This window comes from Crotalus tigris, unplaced genomic scaffold (genome assembly GCF_016545835.1).
Source record: "Crotalus tigris isolate CLP2741 ecotype Arizona unplaced genomic scaffold, ASM1654583v1 scf7180000019953.484404808:943566, whole genome shotgun sequence".
NCBI lineage: Eukaryota > Metazoa > Chordata > Lepidosauria > Squamata > Viperidae > Crotalus > Crotalus tigris.
The window spans coordinates 638,771-659,898 of NW_024097788.1; the positions used below are offsets into that span (position 1 = coordinate 638,771).

The 21,128-nt window shown below is 41.2% G+C and overlaps 1 protein-coding gene across 9 annotated transcripts in view; it reads left to right on the plus strand.

The window, feature by feature from the left end:
- The window catches only part of ENPP2 (ectonucleotide pyrophosphatase/phosphodiesterase 2), an 81,452-nt gene that overhangs the window by 14,291 nt on the left and 46,033 nt on the right, over nt 1–21,128 (plus strand). For 7 of the 9 annotated variants that reach the window (XM_039365064.1, XM_039365069.1, XM_039365071.1 and 4 more), the window contains exons 1-4: nt 7,230–7,378; nt 8,093–8,195; nt 19,113–19,268; nt 20,708–20,833. In XM_039365064.1, the coding sequence (XP_039220998.1) occupies nt 7,313–7,378; nt 8,093–8,195; nt 19,113–19,268; nt 20,708–20,833 (451 nt within the window). In that variant the 5' untranslated portion in view covers nt 7,230–7,312. Of the gene's footprint in view, nt 1–7,229; nt 7,379–7,536; nt 7,666–8,092; nt 8,196–19,112; nt 19,269–20,707; nt 20,834–21,128 lie in introns of those variants that run through there. The other 2 variants (XM_039365066.1, XM_039365067.1) reach the window with 2 other exon arrangements.

Below are 21,128 nucleotides of genomic sequence, written 5' to 3' on the forward strand. Positions count from 1 at the left end.
AGGTCTAGATCTTGATCTTGTCCATTTTGCTTTAGGTCTGTATGCCCTGATTAGTCTGGATATAGATCTGAATGTGTTATCGATACCATTGGAATTAGCCCCAATGGTATGAATCTGATAAGCTTCCAAATATGTCATTGAATGCCAAGTTACTTGAATGTCTACATTCTTCAGCATGAATCTGCCTGATCTTCAGTGCTTGTTTCAAAGGGCACCCTTAGATGTCATTATAGGAGCAATTCTAGTTATTTTGCTGCCTAAGGTAAAAATGGGTCAATAGAAATGCCCATGCTATTATCCGAAGGGTCACGAGGGATGGTTTGATGGGAATGTCTTCTCCTCACAGATGCCAATTTGGACATGCTTCAGTCAAATGCCTTGGAAGATGAAATGACTTGCTTATTTCCTTCAACTGTATTATTTTTTATTGAGCATAGCTGCTGATTTATGTAGAATCACTGTGTCTGTCATTGTGGCTCAGTTAGAAATGAAATATAATCTGTTATCATTTGATTATATCATATGCATGAGTTTTGAATTTCTATTTTAGTCTTTTTATAGTAAGTATTTAACTGAAAAACAGAATTCACTGTAGCAAAGGAGATTAGACAAAATCCAAAGGAGATGGTCTACTGAAGGTTGTTAGAAAAAAAATAGGGTCTGCAACAAAATTTATTCTTCAAGGTGTCCATCAAATACTATATATTTTTTTCCAGGATATTATATTTTCTCCCTCTTTAAGAGCAAACAAGCAACAAGTCTTCCTAAGGCTGCTTAATGCTACAGTTGAACGTTTGAAATAGATCTTGAGAATGGGCTATTGGTATCACATACGTTTAACTTGCAAGATGGATAGATTTTTTTTTAAAGAAAGCTGCTTTTAAATTGCTGGTTAGACATTGTTGTTGGTCTCCTGAAAGATCTCTGACTGATTTGCAGTAAATACAATTCTCCCAGCTGTCCCTCTCTGCTTTGGACTGCAGAAAAAAGCCTATTAGACCATACAAGCACCATTCCTGGATATGATGAGTCATTCTATACATACAGTTAGTAATGATGTGTGTCAAGAGCTACAGCAATTTCTGAATCACCTTCAATGACCAGAGAAAATGACCCAAAATCAGTATAGCATGACTGTTTCATAACTTATTCCTGAGTTTATTCAAATTCCTAATCAGATTAGGTTGTTTTGATTTCTTTCAGAGTAAGTGCAAATCTTGCCCGTATGAACCTAGATGATCACTATGTGGCAGTGCAGTGCAGCATTAGATTCTTTACCTCTTTGCTGACATCTCCTGATTCCTTAAAGGTAGTGCATTAACTCCTGAAGAAACCTTTTTATAGATCCCTTAGGTTTTTACCATGGATGATACATGGGTCATCTAAAGATGGATTCTTCCAGAGTTATGTATTTGGAGCTGGTTGGGTAAAATCAAATCAATTTTATTACAATCTTAAGGCCAGATATAAATATAACTAAAGATGACAATGACAAACCACTTCCAAGAAAATTATGTAGGTGTATCTTAGCAGTCATTGGGAGTTGAGGGAGATTTTACTACATGAGGTTAACTCTTTATTATAGGGCTGAATTGTTTATTGCATGTCAAAATGTAAAATCAACAGGGATAGGAATTGTATTTTGAATTGTACTATGCACAGATTTAAAAAAATATATGAGAATTTCCTACTAAAAAGCTTCTACTGCACACTATTGAACCAGATGCCAATCAGCTGTGATGGACTTCAGTTCTCAGAATTCTTCTCTGGCATAATTAGGCTGAAATCCAATATATCTGGAAGGTAAATGGGAAAAGACTGCCCTACAACTGGGAAAAGATGGGGAAAGACTGCTCTAAAAGCGGTTATTAAGTCACTTAAGAATCTTTCAAGTTTGTGTTGATGCTGATGACTCCAGAGTGCGTCCAAGAGGTTTCCTGAATATTAATAGGGAAATAGTTTGCTTTCTTCCAAGTCTAAGCAATAACCTTGGAATTTCCTTGTAGTTTCTCATCCAGGCATTTAGAAACATAGTTTTATCAAGACTGGGCAAGGTTGGTCTAATGCTGCCTCTCCGCCCACAGTCTTAAAATGTAACCCTCCAAATATACCCCACCTCCAGTGGCTTTAACAGATGGTCTTCTGAGGCCTTCAAGAATGTCGAGAGACTGAATTATGGTTCTTACTATTCAGAGATCGCCTGCTTTTCTGCTAACACCATTCATCTGATTTGGCCTACTGCATTATGTGACCCAGCCATTCTAATTTATAATCTAAAGTTAGCATGATCTATGAACACAGCCAGTTGTGCCTTATCCAAAAAGAGTGGTTAAGTAAATCATGGCTTTATCTAATGTTGAATGCTATTGCTGAAAAACTATTTCTGATGTTTGGATGAAGGTGGTTTTTTTTCCCCACAGCTCCGTATGTCAAGATGGCTTCTTTTCAGCTGAGGCAAGAGAAAAAAAACCTGCATGTTATCCTCATCACTTGACGCCCAGTTCTTTTTCATTAATACTTGTATTGCCCAGTTCATATGAGACCATCAGGCCTTGCAGCCTCTTCGCCGAGTCTTCATGTGGATTTTAATCCCCAAATATATCTGTTACTGGCTTCAAATGAACTTGCAACTTGCTCAAAGGTAAAGCTGACCATGAGTCCAACTCAATTCTTGATGACAACATCCTTGATGTCTCTCCGCCGACCCCATAAAACATCAGGAGCTGAGTCTCATCCTGAAATAAGCCCTTTGTTTAACACGAGAGTGCCTGTAATGGGACATCTGAAAGTAAACAGCATTTTCTGCCAAGGTGCAGCAACCTCTGATCAGCTTGCCAAACAGACATTTGACTTGCTTTTGAGTATTGGAAGAGGCTGGGGAATAGCTAAGGCTTTGAGCAGTAAATCTAGAAAGCCCTGTTTCAAAGCTCTGCATGGTGTGAACTCTTCCAACAGACTCAGGCTAACATCTTTTCTTTCAATCTTGCTCTCTCATTTCTGCCACCCTTTCTGTAGTAGAGACTTTGCCTATTTCTTGGGATGATGGGGATGATGACTTGGAGCATACCTGAAGGGTGTGGTATATCTTTTCTAAAGCTAGCCTTACTATTAGACAGAAAGATTATTTTGGTTTAATACTGTTGAAAGCAGGGGTATTCAACCCTGGCAACTTTAAGACTTGTGGACTTCAACTCCCAGAATTCCCTCGCCCTGCTTTATAAAAGAAGTAATTTGTTCATTCTCATTTATCAGCATGGAGATCTCCTATGGATTTCTAATTCATTCATTCATTCATTCATTCATTCATTATGCATTCACATAATTTGTCTACCATCTCAATTTATTTGTCAAATGTATACAGCCACCCTATTTCTGTCAGGGATATTAAACAGTTCAGGCTGTTCTTTCAGATCTATACGTTCTCCACCTCCCCCCTCCGAATTTAAATTATTGTTTTACATGTCCTTGTGGCATGGAATAAACATCAAATTAGCCAGAACACAAAACTGATTTTTAATATGATTCTCTTTTGCTCGAAGGGCTGGTGGTAAATGTAAACACATCAGCAGAAAAGAGAGAGAGAGGAACTGCTTCACTGCAATTTATGAAAATATTTTATGCCTTGCCGTTGTGTAGTTCCAGAAATGTTTTGCTGCTCAGTTCTGTGTTCTTCAGGCAATGCAGTGCAGGGCAAGCAAATAGGGCATCTCTTTGGAGAATGTAACATATAATTTTGCTGAAAAACCAAGGCTTCTGCTGAGATGGAATTGTTTTGCCACGTAAACCGCAGAAAAGAAGGACAGCATCATGATAGGGTACATGTGTGTGTATATAAAGATCAGATGCCTACAAAAAGAGTTTGTTGAAAGGGGGCAACTTCTAATAATGCCAATTTAGATGTGAGAAGTGTTCCCCATTCAGGCTGCACTCAGCTATGTGGAAGAAACGTACTGAGGATTTTTTTAAAAATTGAGAAAATGGTGAATTCCTAATAGGGTTGGACTAGATGACCCTTAATGTATCTTCTAACTTTTTGATTGCATTCTCTTATTACCTTGAGATATAACATGGTTGATTATTTTTGGATTAATGTTGGCCAAGCGAGTTGTGAATTGTAGACTATTTGTTTATTTATTAAATTTGTTTTGTCGCCTGTCTCACCAAAAGACCATGGATAGTGGCTTGATAGAGTGAGCCAATCCAATTGATCGTGGTTACCGAATAATGGCTTAAAATCATGTGGGAAGGCAGTTTATCACTTAATAAGGAAAGACAGTCAACTGAGTAAGAGAAACTAGTTAAATGAAGCCACATGATATAATCCTGTTTCTGAGCCTCTGCAATCATGATCAAATAAGATGTCTTATGAAGTTCATATCATGAAGCTGGAGAAATTGAAGTGAATTGTAGATAAATGAACAAACTATGCTGAAATCTAATAATAATATCTAAGATTGTAATTGAAGGATCTAAAAAAATTGTTACCTTTTAATATAGGTTTTGGCAAATGGTGGCTGCTGGTAAATATTCAGTGAAAAGTGTTTTCATCAGATTGGGAAAAAAAGTGTCCCCCCACCTTAGTAAATAATTTGCCTGAGCAAATAAATTTTAACCCTCAGTTTGTACCGTAACTCTCTCCACTATGATAATCTACTCTGTAAATAGGACAGTTTATCAAAGGTGGTCTCTGTCTATCTTTTTTTGAAGTTTAAGAGAGTGATTGATTGAAAGCTGGAATTTTTGCTTTTACATATCATGAGCCAACCAGGGGCCAAACAGACATTGAAAAAGGCCTGTTTTCATGTTTCTTTGAGTGATAACACTTTCTCAGAGTGGGGATTCAAAGGGAGCTTGTCCTTACAGACATTTTTGAATGAACAGAGACCAAGCATCCTCTAGTCCTGAATCATGAAGGGTTTTAAAGGTGATAACTAATACCTTAAATCAGGCCCAAAAGTCAACCTGTAACCAATATAGTCCCCAAACTACAGGTGCTATCCAGGAAAAATGAAACACACTCTTTCAGCCCCTGCATTCTGGACCAGCTATAGTTACTAAGTACTGGCAGTCCTTAATTTATGACCATAATTGGGACTGGAAATTCCATTCCTAAGAAAGGTAGTTTATTTTATTTATTTTATTTCTATGATGCCCATCTCACCCTTCAAAACAACTCTGGGCAGCTTAACAGTGAAAGCTTAAATATAAAAGCAATTAAAAATTGTACGAGTGAAATACAGACTAAAACACAGGGGCTTGAGTGGTGCAGTAGTTAAGCGAGTCTTGCCTCATTTTATGACTTCTGCCATGGTTGTTAAATGAACCACCACAATCATTAAGTGAAGCATGCAGTCATTAAACAAATCCAGCTTCCCCTATTGATTTTGCTTGTCGGAAGCTGGCTGGGAAGGTTGCAAGTAGTGATCACGTGACTCTGGGATATTACAACTGACATAAATCTGTGCCAGTTCCCAAGGGCCCAAATTTTGATTGGTAACTTTAGGGACACTATGTCAATCATAAGTCACTTTTTTCAGTGTTGCTGTAACTTCAAACAGTTGTGAAACAAGTGATCGAAAATCGAGGACTATCTAGAGTCTTCAAGGACAGCCCCATAAGCAAGTCTTCCATCCAGAGTACAACTATCCAATTTCAATTCTTCACTTTCAATCCTTGTGGCCTTGTAAATCAGATTGGTGCCGGTAGCAATTAAATGTTTTGTTAGTACAGATGTTGTCCCCGATATAGTTCAGGAGGAGCCAGCAACTTCTAAAAATGACAGCTCTGAATAGCAAACCGAGCCTGAAGAATGAAACATGCACCTTATCACAAATGCTAAGGACTAGTTTTCACCTTAGATTGTGCACACTTAGTTGGGTTCAGAACAGACCCTTATGAATTGATGGACCCTTCCATCAGCTATTGTAGACTTAAATCCTGTTGATTGCAATGAGCCTACTTGAAGCATGGTTGCATCTGGACCCAATATAGATCCCTACATATATAGTTTTGACCTTTTTCTCTCTTGGCCAAATGTAAAGCATTCAGCTCTGCACATTTAACACATAGGGAATTCAATCCAGGTCATCATCACAGACATTCATTCTTCTCCTGAGGTCTCATTAAGTGCACTGCTTCACTTCTCAGCACCAACAACACACCTTACCCTTCCAGCTGTGTACTTTACAGAGGTTACACTTCAAAGCTGGGACTTGGAGGATGGGGAACTGCAACTCCCAATAGCACCCAGAGCTACCTGCTCAATGAGGAGAGGCATTGCAAGTTGTATCTATGGAGATTCTCAGCCATCCAGGTCATAGTTGTTCCAAAGGTGCTTTTTTTTTTTAAAAAAAAAAAGGCAACTGGACTTTGTTTTTCATAGAAAAAAACAAAGTCCAGTTGCCTTTTTTAAATGAAAGCACCTTTGGGACATTGGGAGTTGTAGTTAAAACTGATGAAGCTTCTTGGATAAGAAGCAAAACATCTTCTTCTTCCTCAAATAATAAACAGTTCAGTTGCCTTTTGGGAAAAAAAAAGCACCTTTGAGACAACTATGACTTGGGTGACTGAGAATCTCCATCGACATTGGGAATTGTAGATTCGACCTCTGGGTCTGTTGTCTACCCCTAATCATACCTGGCATCAAAAGTGGCCAGCTGTTGGTGTCAAAAGTGGTGTGGCACTTCTTTAATCAGAAGAAGGCAGCTGTCTTGCACAGAGAATACAAATCTCTGCTCCGACATCTGGAAGGAGGGCTCAGTGGAAGAGTGGAGCACTGTTGTTCTGCCTTCAAGTGCTTTGGAGAATAGGTTGACCCCCCCACTTCTTTGTGGAAGCCCCTCAGATATTGGAAGACTGCTATCTTCCCATAGCATTGGTGATGTTACCTAGTTTGGGTAATGAAACGTCTGCAAGAAAACAAGCAAGCTCAGAGACCACCAAGGACCCCTCACCTCAACCTTTAACTAAAATATTCTCCTTTACTAGTAAGACTGCTGTCAGAATCAGAGCAGAGCTGGAAGGGACCTTGGAGGTCTTCTAGTCCAGCCCTCTGCTCAAGCAGGAGACCCTGTACCCTGTCAGACAAGTGGCTGTCCAGTCTTTTCTATCATACCACCCCTAGTCCTTGTGGGTCCGCTCCGAGCCGAAGCGTGGCTCTCGCCTTCCCCCGTTAAGTCCGCCACTGGCTGGCTGGCTGGCTCGCTCCCGCCTTTCATCGCCGCCGCTCTGAGGCAGCGATGGGAGTGCGCGCGCACAGCCTCGGCGCCCTCTCGCAATCCCGCTTACGTTGGCGCGAAGGATCCGGACGGTCATGGCATCGGCGGACCCCGCGGGGCGAGCCTCTCGCGGTGCGGCCCGGACGGGAGCCCCGAAACGGGTGCGTGCGCGTCGGGGAGGGGGGGGCGTCGGCGTCGTCGGGAGGGGGGGGGGCGGGCGATGCCTGCGGCTTGGGGCCCTGGCGCGCTGCGATTTGTGAAGCGGGGCGTGATGAAACCTCCCCCTGGACAAATCAGAGGGAGGCGGTCAGCCCCCCCCCAGGTGGGTTCAGTGGTAGCTGATAGCCTGTGCAAACAGAGCGCTGCGCTCGGTTTCCAGCCCAAGGAGGTTCTACGGCCAGGCAGCTGGAGGAGGATGGCCAAGGCTACCGGGTTGCGGCTCTATCAGGTAGGAGCCGCTGGGCTTTGGGTGGCCCGGGATGGCGAAGGCGCCGCTGCCCCAAGAAGAGGGGATCGGGAGTCCCACCAGCCCACCCCACGCCCCCTACTCCAGATGCGAGACAAGAAACGGGCTTTTGACCCTGGAACTCCAGGCTGGTGGCGGATGAATCTGTCCCCGCTTAGCGAGACTTTTACTCTTTCGGCAAGGAGACGGGATGACCCGTCGGAACAACTGTTTTCTGTTCTGCTGCAAAATCATAGAAATGTCCTTAACAAAAAAAGAGGAGAAAAAAAAAAGAGAAGACCTCGAAGCTTGCTTCGTTTTATTAATATCTCTGTCTCTCTCTCTCTCTCTCTCTCTCTCTCTCTCTCTCTCTCTCTCTGGCTTTCTCTCTTTCTCTCTGGCTTTTTCTCTCTCTCTTTTTCTCCCACAGGTAACCTTGCTCGGTTTGGTTTTGGGCATGAACGTCTGTGCTGGATTTACAGCTCATCGTTTCAGAAGATCTGGTGAATTTGGGGAGGAGGGTCCGGACTCAGGTATAACGTGGATTCAGGGGTCCGTTTCTGCAGTCCCTTGGGAGGGGGAGGCTTGGGGGAACAGTGGGTCTTAAAATGTAGCTTTTTGTCTTTTTCTTTCCGACTGCCCTCCAATATGTCAAAGGTTATGTGAAAAAGCTTGCGTTGGTTGACCTTCAGAACATGCTTATAGGTAACCTATTTACTTCTCTCTGTGGAAGAGAGATTGAGACAGACATATTCCATTTATGTGCTGAGGCTGATGTGAGGTGCATATGTTTGTGTGCACAACATGATTCTTGGGATCTAAAAAAAAAAAATAATGGATCATATTTGGGTAGAGGCAGTTCCCCCCATCCCTGAACTAATGTGAGCAATTCTTGTTTTGTTGGATTAGTTTGTTTTCTGGTAGAGGTTTCTTATTATCTGCTTGATAGTCCCGTTCTGCAAAGTAGAAATGAGGAGATATAAAAAGAAAGGAGGGGGAGTTAGGAGGACGGAGAAAAGCAGGTGTTTCATTTTGGAAGTTGTGGGCAGCAGATGTTTTCCTTTAAAATTGGGTTCCTTTAATTTCAGGGGGAACAAAATGCAGGCTAGCCGAGACTGCTGCACTCCCTCATACATCTCTGTCAAAATGTGTATTCAATATCTCCGATCTGTTTAAAAAACAGGAAGGGAAGAGTATTTTTATACAACTTCTAATTTGACTATGGAGTGACCTTCCATTCTTTCTGATGGACAATGTGTTCCTTGAAATAGCTTTTAAAATCACGATGGAGTTATTGTTTACTCCTTATAAAAAATAAATACATTTATCATGTACATATTTACCATTTATTTATTTATTTATGAGACTTATATACCGCTTTAAGTGCAAGCACTCTCTAAGCGGTGTACACCAGTAAACAATGTATTTATATATATTTACATTGCCCCCAACAATCTGGGTCCTCACTGGTGATTTATACACGAGAAGCAAATGTACATCCCTTCACAAAAGCCCGAATTACATAAGTTGGCACCAAGCAGCACAATAGTGATGCTAGTCTTGAAAATATATACAGATGTAACTTGGGCACGCCAAAACCTCGTTTCATCTGTCATCCTGCTTCCAATACAGTAATGCTGTTCTGATGCCTCTGGAACTTTCCATTTCTTTCCTTTTCTTTGGCCCTAATTTTGAAAGATATTTCTGTGAACTTGGCTAAAACACTCTTGGCAACTTGTCTCCTTGTCTAAGAAAGAATCTTGTGGCACATTTCTGTTTGTACCGATCAGCGGTTTTCAGATGTATTGGCATTCCTGACTCATACGGTAGTTTTTGCTCTGATACAAAAAGAAGAGGAGGAGTTGGCTTTAATACAATCTTCTCCAAGTCGGAGCCCTCCAGATGTGTTGGCTTCCAGCTCTGTTTTTTTTTCTTTTTTTCGCCAAAACTGCATGGCTAATGCTGCACTAGCTGGTGGGGGAGTGATCGCCGAAGGCTTCAAAAGAGGCACCAATTGGGGAAATTGAATTAAAATCTTAGAAACAACGCATTCATCTACAGAACTAGTAACAGAACAGAATAACAGAGTTGGAAGGGACCTTGGAGGTGTTCTAGTCCAGCCCGCTTGCTGAAGCAGGAGACCCTATACCATTTCAGACAGTGGGTATTCCTAAAAATCGGAGCATTAAAATCTTTTTTGGGAAATGTAAAAGCCAAGTCTGGCTCCTTTTGGGATGACAACTGAAGGAGCTCTTGGTAATGCAGTAAAAACAGCTTGATTGGCTGACGCTCCTTAAGAATAGATGTGAGGGACCTGCCAAATATGCTCTGCTTATGCCATAGTATCACCTTTGTTTACAGTGAACAAAGCCTGTTTGCACTGGAGAAATAAATTGTAGCCAACTTGCTGGTTCTATTATGATGAGATCTCTCTCTCTCTCTCTCTCTCTCTCTCTCTCTCTCTTTCTCTCTCTCTCTTTCTCTCTCTCTCCCTCCCTCCCTCCCTCCCTCCCCCCTCCCCCCTCTCTGCATGCACTATCCTTGCCAAAGTTGTTTCTAATGTATCAAAGTAATGGAAACAGGATGTACAGAATGTGAGATCAGAAAGCCTTGCGCTCGGTATCACAAATGGGAGAGCTGGACAATTGTCTACGAAAAGAAGGGAGTGCTGTTACAGTATGCTGGATAAGTTAGGTTTAACTGGTAACAAATGCCAGATCAAAGGATCTGTCTTAGGCTTTGATAAGCACACATGATTCCTATTATTAGCAATGGTGGCTGCAGATGGAGCAGTCTCTCAGAGAAGACAGCCTGGATGTTTGAGACAGGGGCCTTTTTACATCCCTGTAGAGTTTGGCTTGTATGTGAAAGTACTTTGCATTGCTTTTGAACACGTTCTACTGTCTGACCCAGCTGCTTTCTAAGTAACGTGGAAAATGTTTTCTCCATCTGTTGCTGGAGATCGCTTGCAATATCCTTGCAGGTGCTGGTGGCAGTATTTGCAAATTCCAAACATATGGCTGGATTTATTAAAACAGCCCAGCTACCATTAAGGAATTGTAACTGACTTGGAAATCTTCTCCACGCTGACTTCTGAATTAAAACTCTCTTTCGGGAGATGCTGCTTTTAGATAAGCGATGGCTGCATTGGATCACGATGTTTAGGATCCAGAGTGACCCACCTCTTAGCTCAGTGTAAGCCATATGGTTTAAAGCTTGCATAGACTACACCTCTTCTGGTTTTAATTTGCTTATCTAGCATTTATCTGATTGAATAATAGCAATAGCACTTAGACTTATATTTCACTTCATAATGCTTTACAGCCCCCTCTAAGCGGTTTACAGAATCAGCATGTTGCCCCCAACAATTTGGATCCTCATTTTACCATCCTCGGAAGGATGGAAGGCTGAGCTGAGTCAACCTTGAGCTGGTTAGGATCGAACTGCTGGCAGTTATCAGAATTAGCCTGCAATACTGCATTCTAACCACTGCGCCACCATAACTGAGGGCTCCTTGATGCTCTCTGAGCTTGGTGGTTTTAACAGAACAGAACAGAATAACAGTTGGAAGGGGCCTTGGAGGTCTTCTAGTCCAGCCACCTGCTCAGACAGGAAATCCTACACCAGTTCAAACAAATGATTGTCCAATCTCTCCTTGAAGATGTTTCATTACCCAAGCTAGGTAATATCATCTGCACTGGTGAGAGAGCACCAAGACCTCTCATTTCAACCCTGAGCTATAAATACTCTCCTTTACTGATTTATCTGACTTCTTTTGACCTGTTCATGAAATGAATAGCTTCCATTGTGATTTCTTTGAAACATAACCTTAAGGCTTACATTAACAGAGTAGCTTCTCTTATACTTCGGAATGAAAACCTTTAGCTACCTGGAGATACTCTGCTCACTGCAACATTGCATTGTCATTATTGACACTGGGTCTTTGCTTTGCAATGTCATGTATTGTGTCCTTGATGCGTTTTTGTAGAACGCGAGTTGGAAACTGCTGATCTATATTTCTGAAAAGCCACAGCCCAGTTTTGTCCTCGATTTCCCTCTGTCCTTTTACAGGGCATCACTACTCAGCAGTATTATAAATGTTTGTGTAGCATTACAGAAGTTGCTTCCTATTCAGGCAAAGCAAATAGGTAACACACAATCATCTTAGGTGGCTGATTTGAGAACAAGTCTCAATTCAAATCAAATCTTTATTATGGTCATAGACTAGCACAGGAGAATAAATCTGTTTTTATACAAGATTATTGTATTCTACTGGTTATATATTCTTAAGCAGGATTCTTTCTCAATTTTTTTTAAATTGGGAAAACCATGGACTGAATCCAGAACCTTCCACATGTTTGTGGTCTGTCATTAACTGGGGCTTCTCTTACCATCTGCTATTAAAAGATGTTTTTTTTTTTTAAAAAAAAAAATTAAGTGACTTCTATTGCCATAGATGAAATTAGAAGGAATAACAAAATAAGCACAACTGGAAATTTCTGCTTTTTGATAGAATTTAGGTTGTGTTCTGAAAGATTGACAGGCCACAACGTGAATGTCTGGACTTACGTTTATGGTCTAGAGAGTTGAAACAGCTAAGAACATTTCTAATGTAAATGAATTAATTAAAAATAATATCCCATTTTTAATGGAAACGCTGTTGCCTGCTCTAGCTTGTCTGTAATATGAAAACAAGTTTTGGTCATTCAATTTTGGTTACCACAATGTAAAAAAGATGTCGAGACTCTAGAAAGAGTACAGACAAGAGCAACAAAGATGATTAGGGGACTGGAGGCTAAAACATATAAGGAATGGTTGCTGGAATTGGGTATGTCTAGTTTAATGAAGAGAAGGATGAGGGGTGACATGATAGCAGTGTTCCAATATCTCAGGGGCTGCCCCAAAGAAGAGGCAGTCAAGCTATTCCCCAAAGTGCCTGAAGGCAGGACAAGAAGCAACGGATGGAAACTAACCAAAGAGAGAAGCAACCTAGAACTAAGGAGAAACAGTTAGAACAATTAATCAGTGGAACAACCTGCCTCCAGAAGCTGTGAATGCTCCAACACTGGAAGTTTTTAAGAAGAGACTAGACAGCCATTTGTCTGAAATGGTATAGGGTTTCCTGCCTGAGCAGGGGGTTGGACTAGATGACCTCAAAGGTCCCTTCCAACTACTACTACAACTACTACTACTACTACTACTACTACTACTACTACTACTACTACTATTATTATTATTTCCATTTCAAGAACAGCAGTTATTGTTTGAATCTAACATAGTAAACAAAATTTCTATGCTTTTCCTCAAGGTCACAGCTCTATTCCACTCCCGTGTTATATCAGCAGCAAAGAGATGCTTTGATTAAAATCAGTTCATCGATCTGTGCAGGACAGACTGACCATCTCAATATCTTGAGAAGTACCAACAGAATGACAATCATTAGCTTGAAAGGCAATCCCCTAAGTTATAATCTTGTCATAGGTTGTCCTAGGGCAGGGGTAGGCAACCTTGGCTCTTTTATGACTCGTGGACTTCAACGCCCAGAATTCCTGAGCCAGCATGGGAGTTGAAGTCCACAAGTCATAAAAGAGCCAAGATTGCCTACCCCTGTCCTAATGCATCTCTTTTATTTAATTTTTGTAAAATTAAACAGATGATAAAAACGTGACCTCTGCTGGACCATGCTCAATTGTAATGCGTGGTTAGTGACCCCAGCATTTGGAGACCATATAAACATTGTTTGCATAAATCTTAGAAGCAATCTCCAAAGGAAACAAATAGAAAATTGCATTCTTTCCATCATACAGTAATTTCTCCTGTCATATGGTAAATTTACCCCACAGCAACTGGGAACAAAAGGATGCAGCTATTTTTTTTTTTCATGAAGTTGGTTTTTCAACCTGAACTTGAACAAAAGCATGAAATTCCATACAAGGTCAGAGTAAGCAGAATTCTGTGTCTTAGGTTAAAAAAAAAAAGGAAAGCTGTTCTTTAAACAATTTCTTCCTTTTCCCTTGCCCTTTTGTTTTCCCCTTTCCCTTTCCCCCCTTCCTTTCCTTTCCCCTCTCCCTCTCCCCTCCCCTCTCTTTTATACACAGTATTGCTTACATGCATTTTACTTTCAAACAATTCCATATGGACTTGTCCAAGCTGCTTGTGCCCCAACAATTGTAATAATGCCCACAACTTTAATTGCAGGCTAGAATAGTTCCAAGCAGAAAAACCTCAATTGTGTAAATTTTGTATATGAGCTAAGCTAAATAAAACAGGTAAACGAAACTATGAGAGAGGGCGCGAGAAAAAGCATTGTCATCTTATAAAATGTTATCCTGCACTTTGATAAATCAGTATAGAAGAAACTCAAAAGTCAATGAGAATTAAAGGAATTCAACGGCTTCTAGTTTTTAGAATTATTTTTAAATGTGTTTTTAGACTTTAATGAGGTGTCAAGCCTAACATGTTCTCCCAAGCCCTGTATTGCTTCCTTTGATTAAACTAATAGTTCTAGAATTGATAGTCTTTTGAAAACAGATTAGCTCTTAAAAAAACAAGTTTACAAACTGTGTCTTTATACTTATTAAACATAATCTTTCTGTCCTCATGATCCTCTTAGATTAAGCCAGAACACATGGAAAAAATGAAACAATAAGCTGTATCATCATAATCTCTTTATTACAAGCAATCAAATATACTTCATTGTTTATTCCATTCCTGGGAAAGATTTCAAGTTTTACACTTTGGCTTCAGATGTTTGCTCTGATATCAGAATAATGAGCATTTTATACTAAAGAAATAAAAAAGGCTACCATAACTATTTAATATTATAAATAGCCTATGGTGAAGGCCAACAGAGGAGAGAAGAAGTCATTAATATTTTGCAGAACAATTAAGGAAGACGCCCAAGATAAAACAAAGTTTTTAAATTGTGACACTATTCAATCTCTCTCAGAGGGAGAAGAGGTTTACTAGATTAGGCAGAGACATGGGTGTCCTTTTTCAAAAAGAGTATGTTTTGTTCTTTAAGTGATTGCTTTTTAGATAGCATCCAATTTAATTTCTTTGCTGAATCCTTGGGAACAAAATGAGAAGGACTCTTAGAGTTAATTGATATAGAACAATCCTGTCCCCGGCAATCTAAAAATTATAGGGCTATCAGTGCATGTAACGTAGAGGTGTGTGTGGACAAGAATACCAACCTTGCTGTCAAGCAAAAACAACCCTCTAACAGCAAGTGCCACACAAAGTGCACTAACCAAATAGGTGGTAAGACAATAGGGCAGTGGTTCTCAACCTTCCTAATGCCGCGACCCTTTAATACAGTTTCTCATGTTGTGGTGACCCCCAGCCATAAAATTATTTTTGTTGCTACTTCATAACTGTGATTTTGCTACTGTTATGAATCGTAATGTAAATATCTGATATGCAGGATATATTTTCATTGTTACAAATTGAACATAATTAAAGCATAGTGATTAATCACAAAAACAAACTGGGTTTGAAGATAAGCAGTAAGATGGAAAGAAAATTAAGCAATGGAACTGAGAGTTCCTGGATTAGAATTTATTACACCATCACATTAAAAATAAAAGTATTTCCAATCTTGTTGGAAAAACACACTCCTACTGATAATATTATTTAGATCAGGGCTTTTCAACCTTTTCACCGATTGTACCACTTTTAGAATATGGCAACATTCGAGTACCACCAGTCACCTAGCGAGGTGTCAAAAACTTGACCCAAAAAAAATTGGAAAAAAGTGATAAAGTACAGGTAGTCCTTGGCTTACAACAGTTTGCTTAGTGACTGTTCAAAGTTATAACGGCACTGAAAAAAGTGATTTATGACCATTTTTCACACTTATGACTGTTGCAACATCCCCAGGGTCATGTGATTTACATTTCGATGCATGGATACTGATTCTTATTTATGATGGTCACATTGTTCCAGGATCATATGATCACCTTTTGCAACCTTCTGACAAGCAAAGTTAGTTGGGAAACCAGATTCACTTAACAACCGTGTTACTAATTTAATCTCTCTCTTTCTCTTTCTCTCTCCCTCTCTGTCTCCCTCTTTCTTTCTCTCTCTCCCTCTCTCTTTCTCTCTCCCTCTCTCCCTTTCTCTCCTCTTCTATTTCTCTCTCTCTTTCTCTCCCTCTCTCCCCCTCTCTCCCTTTCTTTCTCTCTCCCTCTTTCCCTCCCTCTTTCTCTCTCCCTTTCTTTCTCTCTCTATCTCCCTTTCTTTTTCTCTCTCCTTCTTTCTCCCTCTCTCTCTCCTTCTTTCTCCCTCTCTCTATTTCTCTCTCCCTCTCTCCCTTTCTTTCTCTGTCCCTCTTTCTCTCTCTCCCTCTCTCTTTCTGTCTCTCCCTCTCTCCCTCCCTCCCTTTCTCTCTCCCTCCCTCTCTTTCTCTCTCTCCCTCTTTTTCTCTCCCTCTCTATATTTCTCTCTCCCACTCTCTTCCTCTCTTTCTTTCTCCCTTTGTCTTTCTCTCCCTCCCTCTCTCCCTTTCTCTGTCTCCCTCTCTCTTTCTCTCTCCCTCTCTTTCTCCCTCTTTCTCTCTTTCTCCCTCCCTCTCTTCCTCCTTCCCTTCCTCCCTCCCTCTCTCTCTCCGATTGGGGATCGATTTGGAGGAGGGGAGGGGAGCGGCCGAGAGCTGCCCGTGTGACTTTGAAGTGGCCACCTTTGGAAGCACCAAGGCTGCTCCAGCCAGGCTTGAGCTGGGCAGAGTGGGCAATGGGAGAGGAGTGGGTCGATCACCTTACTGGCAGCTGGGACTCTGATGTGTCTTCCCGGCTAGCGGGGCCTACAGTATCAGGAGCCCCGTTGAGGAGGCAAGCCGGCATGAAGAGCCAAACCCTTTCTGCAAGGGAGGGACGTGTTGAGGGAGCCAGCCAGTCACGGGACGTAGATTCTGATGGACGGCTGGCCTGAGCCAATGAGGCGCCAGAGGACTGGAAGCCATAGTTGAAGGCTGAAACGCCTTCAGCTGTAACTGCTCACACGTGTTTGTGTGTGTGTGAGTGCACTGGCCCGGATCAATGTTGCTTTCCAGGTGATAGGCGCTTCTTCAGGGCTCAGCAGATGCACTGGGATCAATGCCGTTTTCCAGGAGATTGGTCCTTCTTTGGGGCTCAGGAGAAGCACCAGGATCAGCTCCGGAAGAAGCGCCAATCAGGCAGAAAGGGGAGCTGATCCTGGCGCTTCCCCTGAGTTCTCCCAGCCTCAGAGGAGCGCCAATTAGGCGGAAAGGGGCCGAGCTCTCCCGACCTTGGAGAAGCGCCAATCAGGCAGAAAAGGGCCGAGCTCAAGGCATGTGATGAGGGAAAGAATACAATTAACACACACACACACACAGCGCTTGTCTTCCACCACATTTTATTCACATCCATCTTTTTTTTTCTTCGTAATATTGGGAGTTGAAAATAACGATTCTACACAAATGCACACACAAACACACAGGTGGGCACGCCCCCTCTCCTCATTCAGTTCCTTTCCTTGGCTCATCCACTGCATGTTCCTGAGGCAGCGGCACAGCTTTGGCAGTGTCTCAGTTCCTAAGACCATCGGAAATATGTGTTTTCCGATGGTCTTAGGCGACCCCTGTGAAAGGGTCGTTCGACCCCCAAAGGGGTCGCGACCCACAGGTTGAGAACCGCTGGTATAGGATTTCCTGCCTAAGCAGGGGGTTGGACTAGATGACCTCCAAGGTCCCTTCCAACTTTACTATTATTATTATTAAGCTGATCCTTACCTGTAAAGAAAGATCGTATCTCTTGAAAAATGGCATCCAGTTCTCAATTTTCCTGAGAAAAGGTACACCTTCCATAAGTACATCCTTGGGTAAGAGTCTTCAGTCTAATTGCAGTAGGGTCAAAGCACCAGAAGGGAAGACACTGGATGGAAACTAATCCAGGAGAGAAGCAAGAAATACGTAGAAATTTCCTAACAGTGAGAACAATTAACCAATGGAAGAGCTTGTTTTTTTATTATTTTTTATTTTCAATTTTTTATTACATTCATAAAAAATACTTCAGATAAAGAGTAAAATAAATTTATACACACAACTTTCGGTATTGCTCACCCATTTCCCCCCAAACCGCATCCACCCTCTAACCTCTTCTCTCACTTCCCTCTTTCCCTATTCTTCCTCACTCTCCCCCTCTCCTCCTTCTCCTCAACCTTCCTACTTACTTCTCCCCTTCCTCCTATCTTCTCACTCCGGATGCAGTCCAGGGGAAATGCCCGAGCAATTCCTCTCTCCAAATTAAAACATCAATATTATATACAATAAAACTATTTCTACTTATCTGAGCTATTTAACCTTCAACCCATCCTCCCCCCACCCCCTCCCCCTCCCCCCCACTTCCCAGAGCCATGTACAGGATTATACAAACATATTAAACATAATCTATTTAAGTTTACTAATTATACAATAACCAAAATCATAATAACCCTTAACTCTCTTCAAACTTTAACATCATAATTTTATAAACAAATCCATTACTCATAAAATAAATGAAACTTTGTAGTTCCATATTTCATCTGAACATATTCTATCCATCTTCTCCATACAATAACATATCTAAGAGCTTGTTTACAGAAGTTGTGGGTGCTCCATCACTGGCTGCAATGGTATAGGGCAGTGTTTCTCAACCTTGACAATTTTAAGGCATGTGGACTTAAGCTCCCAGAATTCCACAGCCAGCATTGCTGGCTGTGGAATTCTGGGAGTTGAAGTCCACATGCCTTAAAATTGTCAAGGTTGAGAAACACTGGTATAGGGTCTCCTGCTTGAGCAGGGGGTTGGATTAGAAGACCGCCAAGGTCTCTTCCAACTCTGTTATTTTATTATTTTACCAAAGAACAGAATGACAATTGGGAGCCAGGCATGCCTCTTCATGCAAACAAAGATTTCCCCTTAGATTCTACTGAAGACCTACATTCTAGGATCATCTTTAATAACTCAGTTAGCTTGAGGTGAGTCTTTCCTCTAAGGCACCTACTTTCCGTAACATTCTGTCCTGTTTTTTCTCCTCTTTAGGCCAAATAATGTTCATCTCAGTTCTCTGACAGTCTACTTACTTTGTACCCAAGGTCCACAGTCTTTAATTTGGATAACTTTGGTTAAAATGTGGGTTTTTCATGCAATATGTGGAATGTTCTTTTGGCACAGAATATATGCAGCTTTGATTTATTGCAGGTTAATCCAGGATAAGAAAAGTGATTGGAGAGATATATCTACTCTTTATTTGATGATTTTTTTCCCCTTGCGTCTATCTCTTAGCTCCCTTTACTGTAAACCTCTTTTATTTTTCTTGGATGAAGCAGTTGAGTGGTTAACCTCCTTTGAATAACCTTTGATCAACCAATAATGACTTAACTTATGGTGTGGTATTTCTCTCTCTCTCTCTCTCTCTCTCTCTCTCTCTCTCTCTTTCCCTCATACTCAGTCTTATCCGATTCCCCCTGGATTAGTACTTATGGCTCCTGCAAAAACCGATGCTTTGAACTTGATGAAGCAGAGCCTCCAAGGTGCCGTTGTGACAACCTGTGCAAGAGCTATAGCAGCTGCTGTGTTGACTTTGATGACCTGTGTTTAAAGACAGGTAGGGTGCAGCTTAACTCTCTGCTCCATAGAAAGAACTATGTTAATGAGGACTTATCATGGCTGTTTTTAACCAAGCAATGTTTTTAACTATGTTTGCATGACTGCTGGTCCTTTTCAAAAAGCACTGGGGAAAATGAAAGCAGTGCTCTGCAATCATTCTGGTTGTTAGACAATGCTTGATGAGCATGAGACACTGGTGCTAAAGCATTCCAAACAAGATATTTATTGGGGAATAATCATGGCTCATTCACACACATTTTACAGAGGCCCGGTAATGGCCTCATCCATTTATAATCTTCCTGCATTGTCCAGTGCTCCACTCATTTTTCATACAGGAGAAGATCTGTGTGAAAAATAAAGTCATCACTACAAGTGTAGATGTGTTTGTGATACTCTTCCATCCTTTCCTTAAAACAGGTGTGGCTTAAATAGTTTATAATGTTGACTTGGAAGATTTATAGCAATCAGAGGTTTGGACAATGTGCTAAACTCTTAGATCTGAAATGGAACCCATGGGTTTTCATTCTTGTGACTACCTTGCATGTTAACCTCGGCCAGAAAACATGGATATTTAAGCATCTGTCAAATTCTGATGTATGTTTAAGTATCTTGTAGATCAAATTTGTCAGACTTTTGTCACAGAAGGAGAAATAAGGCAGAACTATTATAGGTAGTCCTCAGCTTATGACCACAATTGAGCCCAACATTTCTGTTGCTAAGTGAGACTGTTTTTAAGAGTAACATACCGGTAGTTGTTAAGTGAATTTGGCTTCCCAATTAAATTTGCTTGTCAGAACGTCACAAAAGGTGGTGACCATGGGACACTGCAACCGTCATAAATTTGAACCAGTTGCCAAGGGTCTGAATTCTGATCATGGGACCATGGGGATGTGAAAAATGGTCATAAATCACTTTTTTCAGCGCCACTGTAACTCTGAATGGTCACTAAACGAACGGTTATAAGTTGAGGACTACCTGTACTCATTTTCTTTCCAATGTTATTTTTCATAGATAAGGAACTGAGAGGTGGGCTAGGCATCAAGCATGTTCAACCATAAATCACAGATTCTAAATCACATAAGGGCTAGCTGCAACGTTTGAATGAGGTCATTGTGGAGAATCAATCTGGTAACTGAACAGCGGTTTAGAACGCTGTTTAGAAAATATGGAACCAACATGACAACTCTTTCACCCCAGAATGATTTATCCATAGTTGCGAGAAAAGGGTAGTGTATTTCCATGCTATGTCATGAAGCAGATATTCTAAGAAGCCAAGCTTCGTAGACCTGCCTTTGTCTTCTGCACGGCCTCTTTAGAATGTTCACAACAGACTTCAGTAAAGGTCTCAGGTGATCCTGAGTGATTATAATCCAATTCAGGTGCCTCAAAATGTGCTGCTTTGTTTTTAAAACATTTCTGCCCTTGTGACGACACCAGCTGGTGGTTGGGAATGTACCAAAGAGCGCTGTGGAGAGACCAGGAACGAAGACCATGCCTGCCACTGTTCAGAAGACTGTTTATCAAGAGGGGACTGCTGTAGTAACTATCAAGTGGTTTGCAAAGGTACGCCTTCCCATTTTTTTCCCTTCCTATATATTAAGAAGTTTTGAAGTGTTGCAGCTACTAGCTCTGCATGGATGATCACGCAGTCCAACCCTGATAAAGCATGTCCTGTGATAACCATAACAATTCTTGCTTAGTGCATGGTGGTCTGAACGCAGTAGAAAGACGTCAGCTTCTTAAGGAGTCTGTAAAAAGAGTCCCTGTGGATTTTACTCTGCTAGTTGTTGCCAACTGTAAGGGACGTTGTTCATCTCCATTTCAAGAGCCGTTGAGTCAGCATTTGAGCCAGATGTTT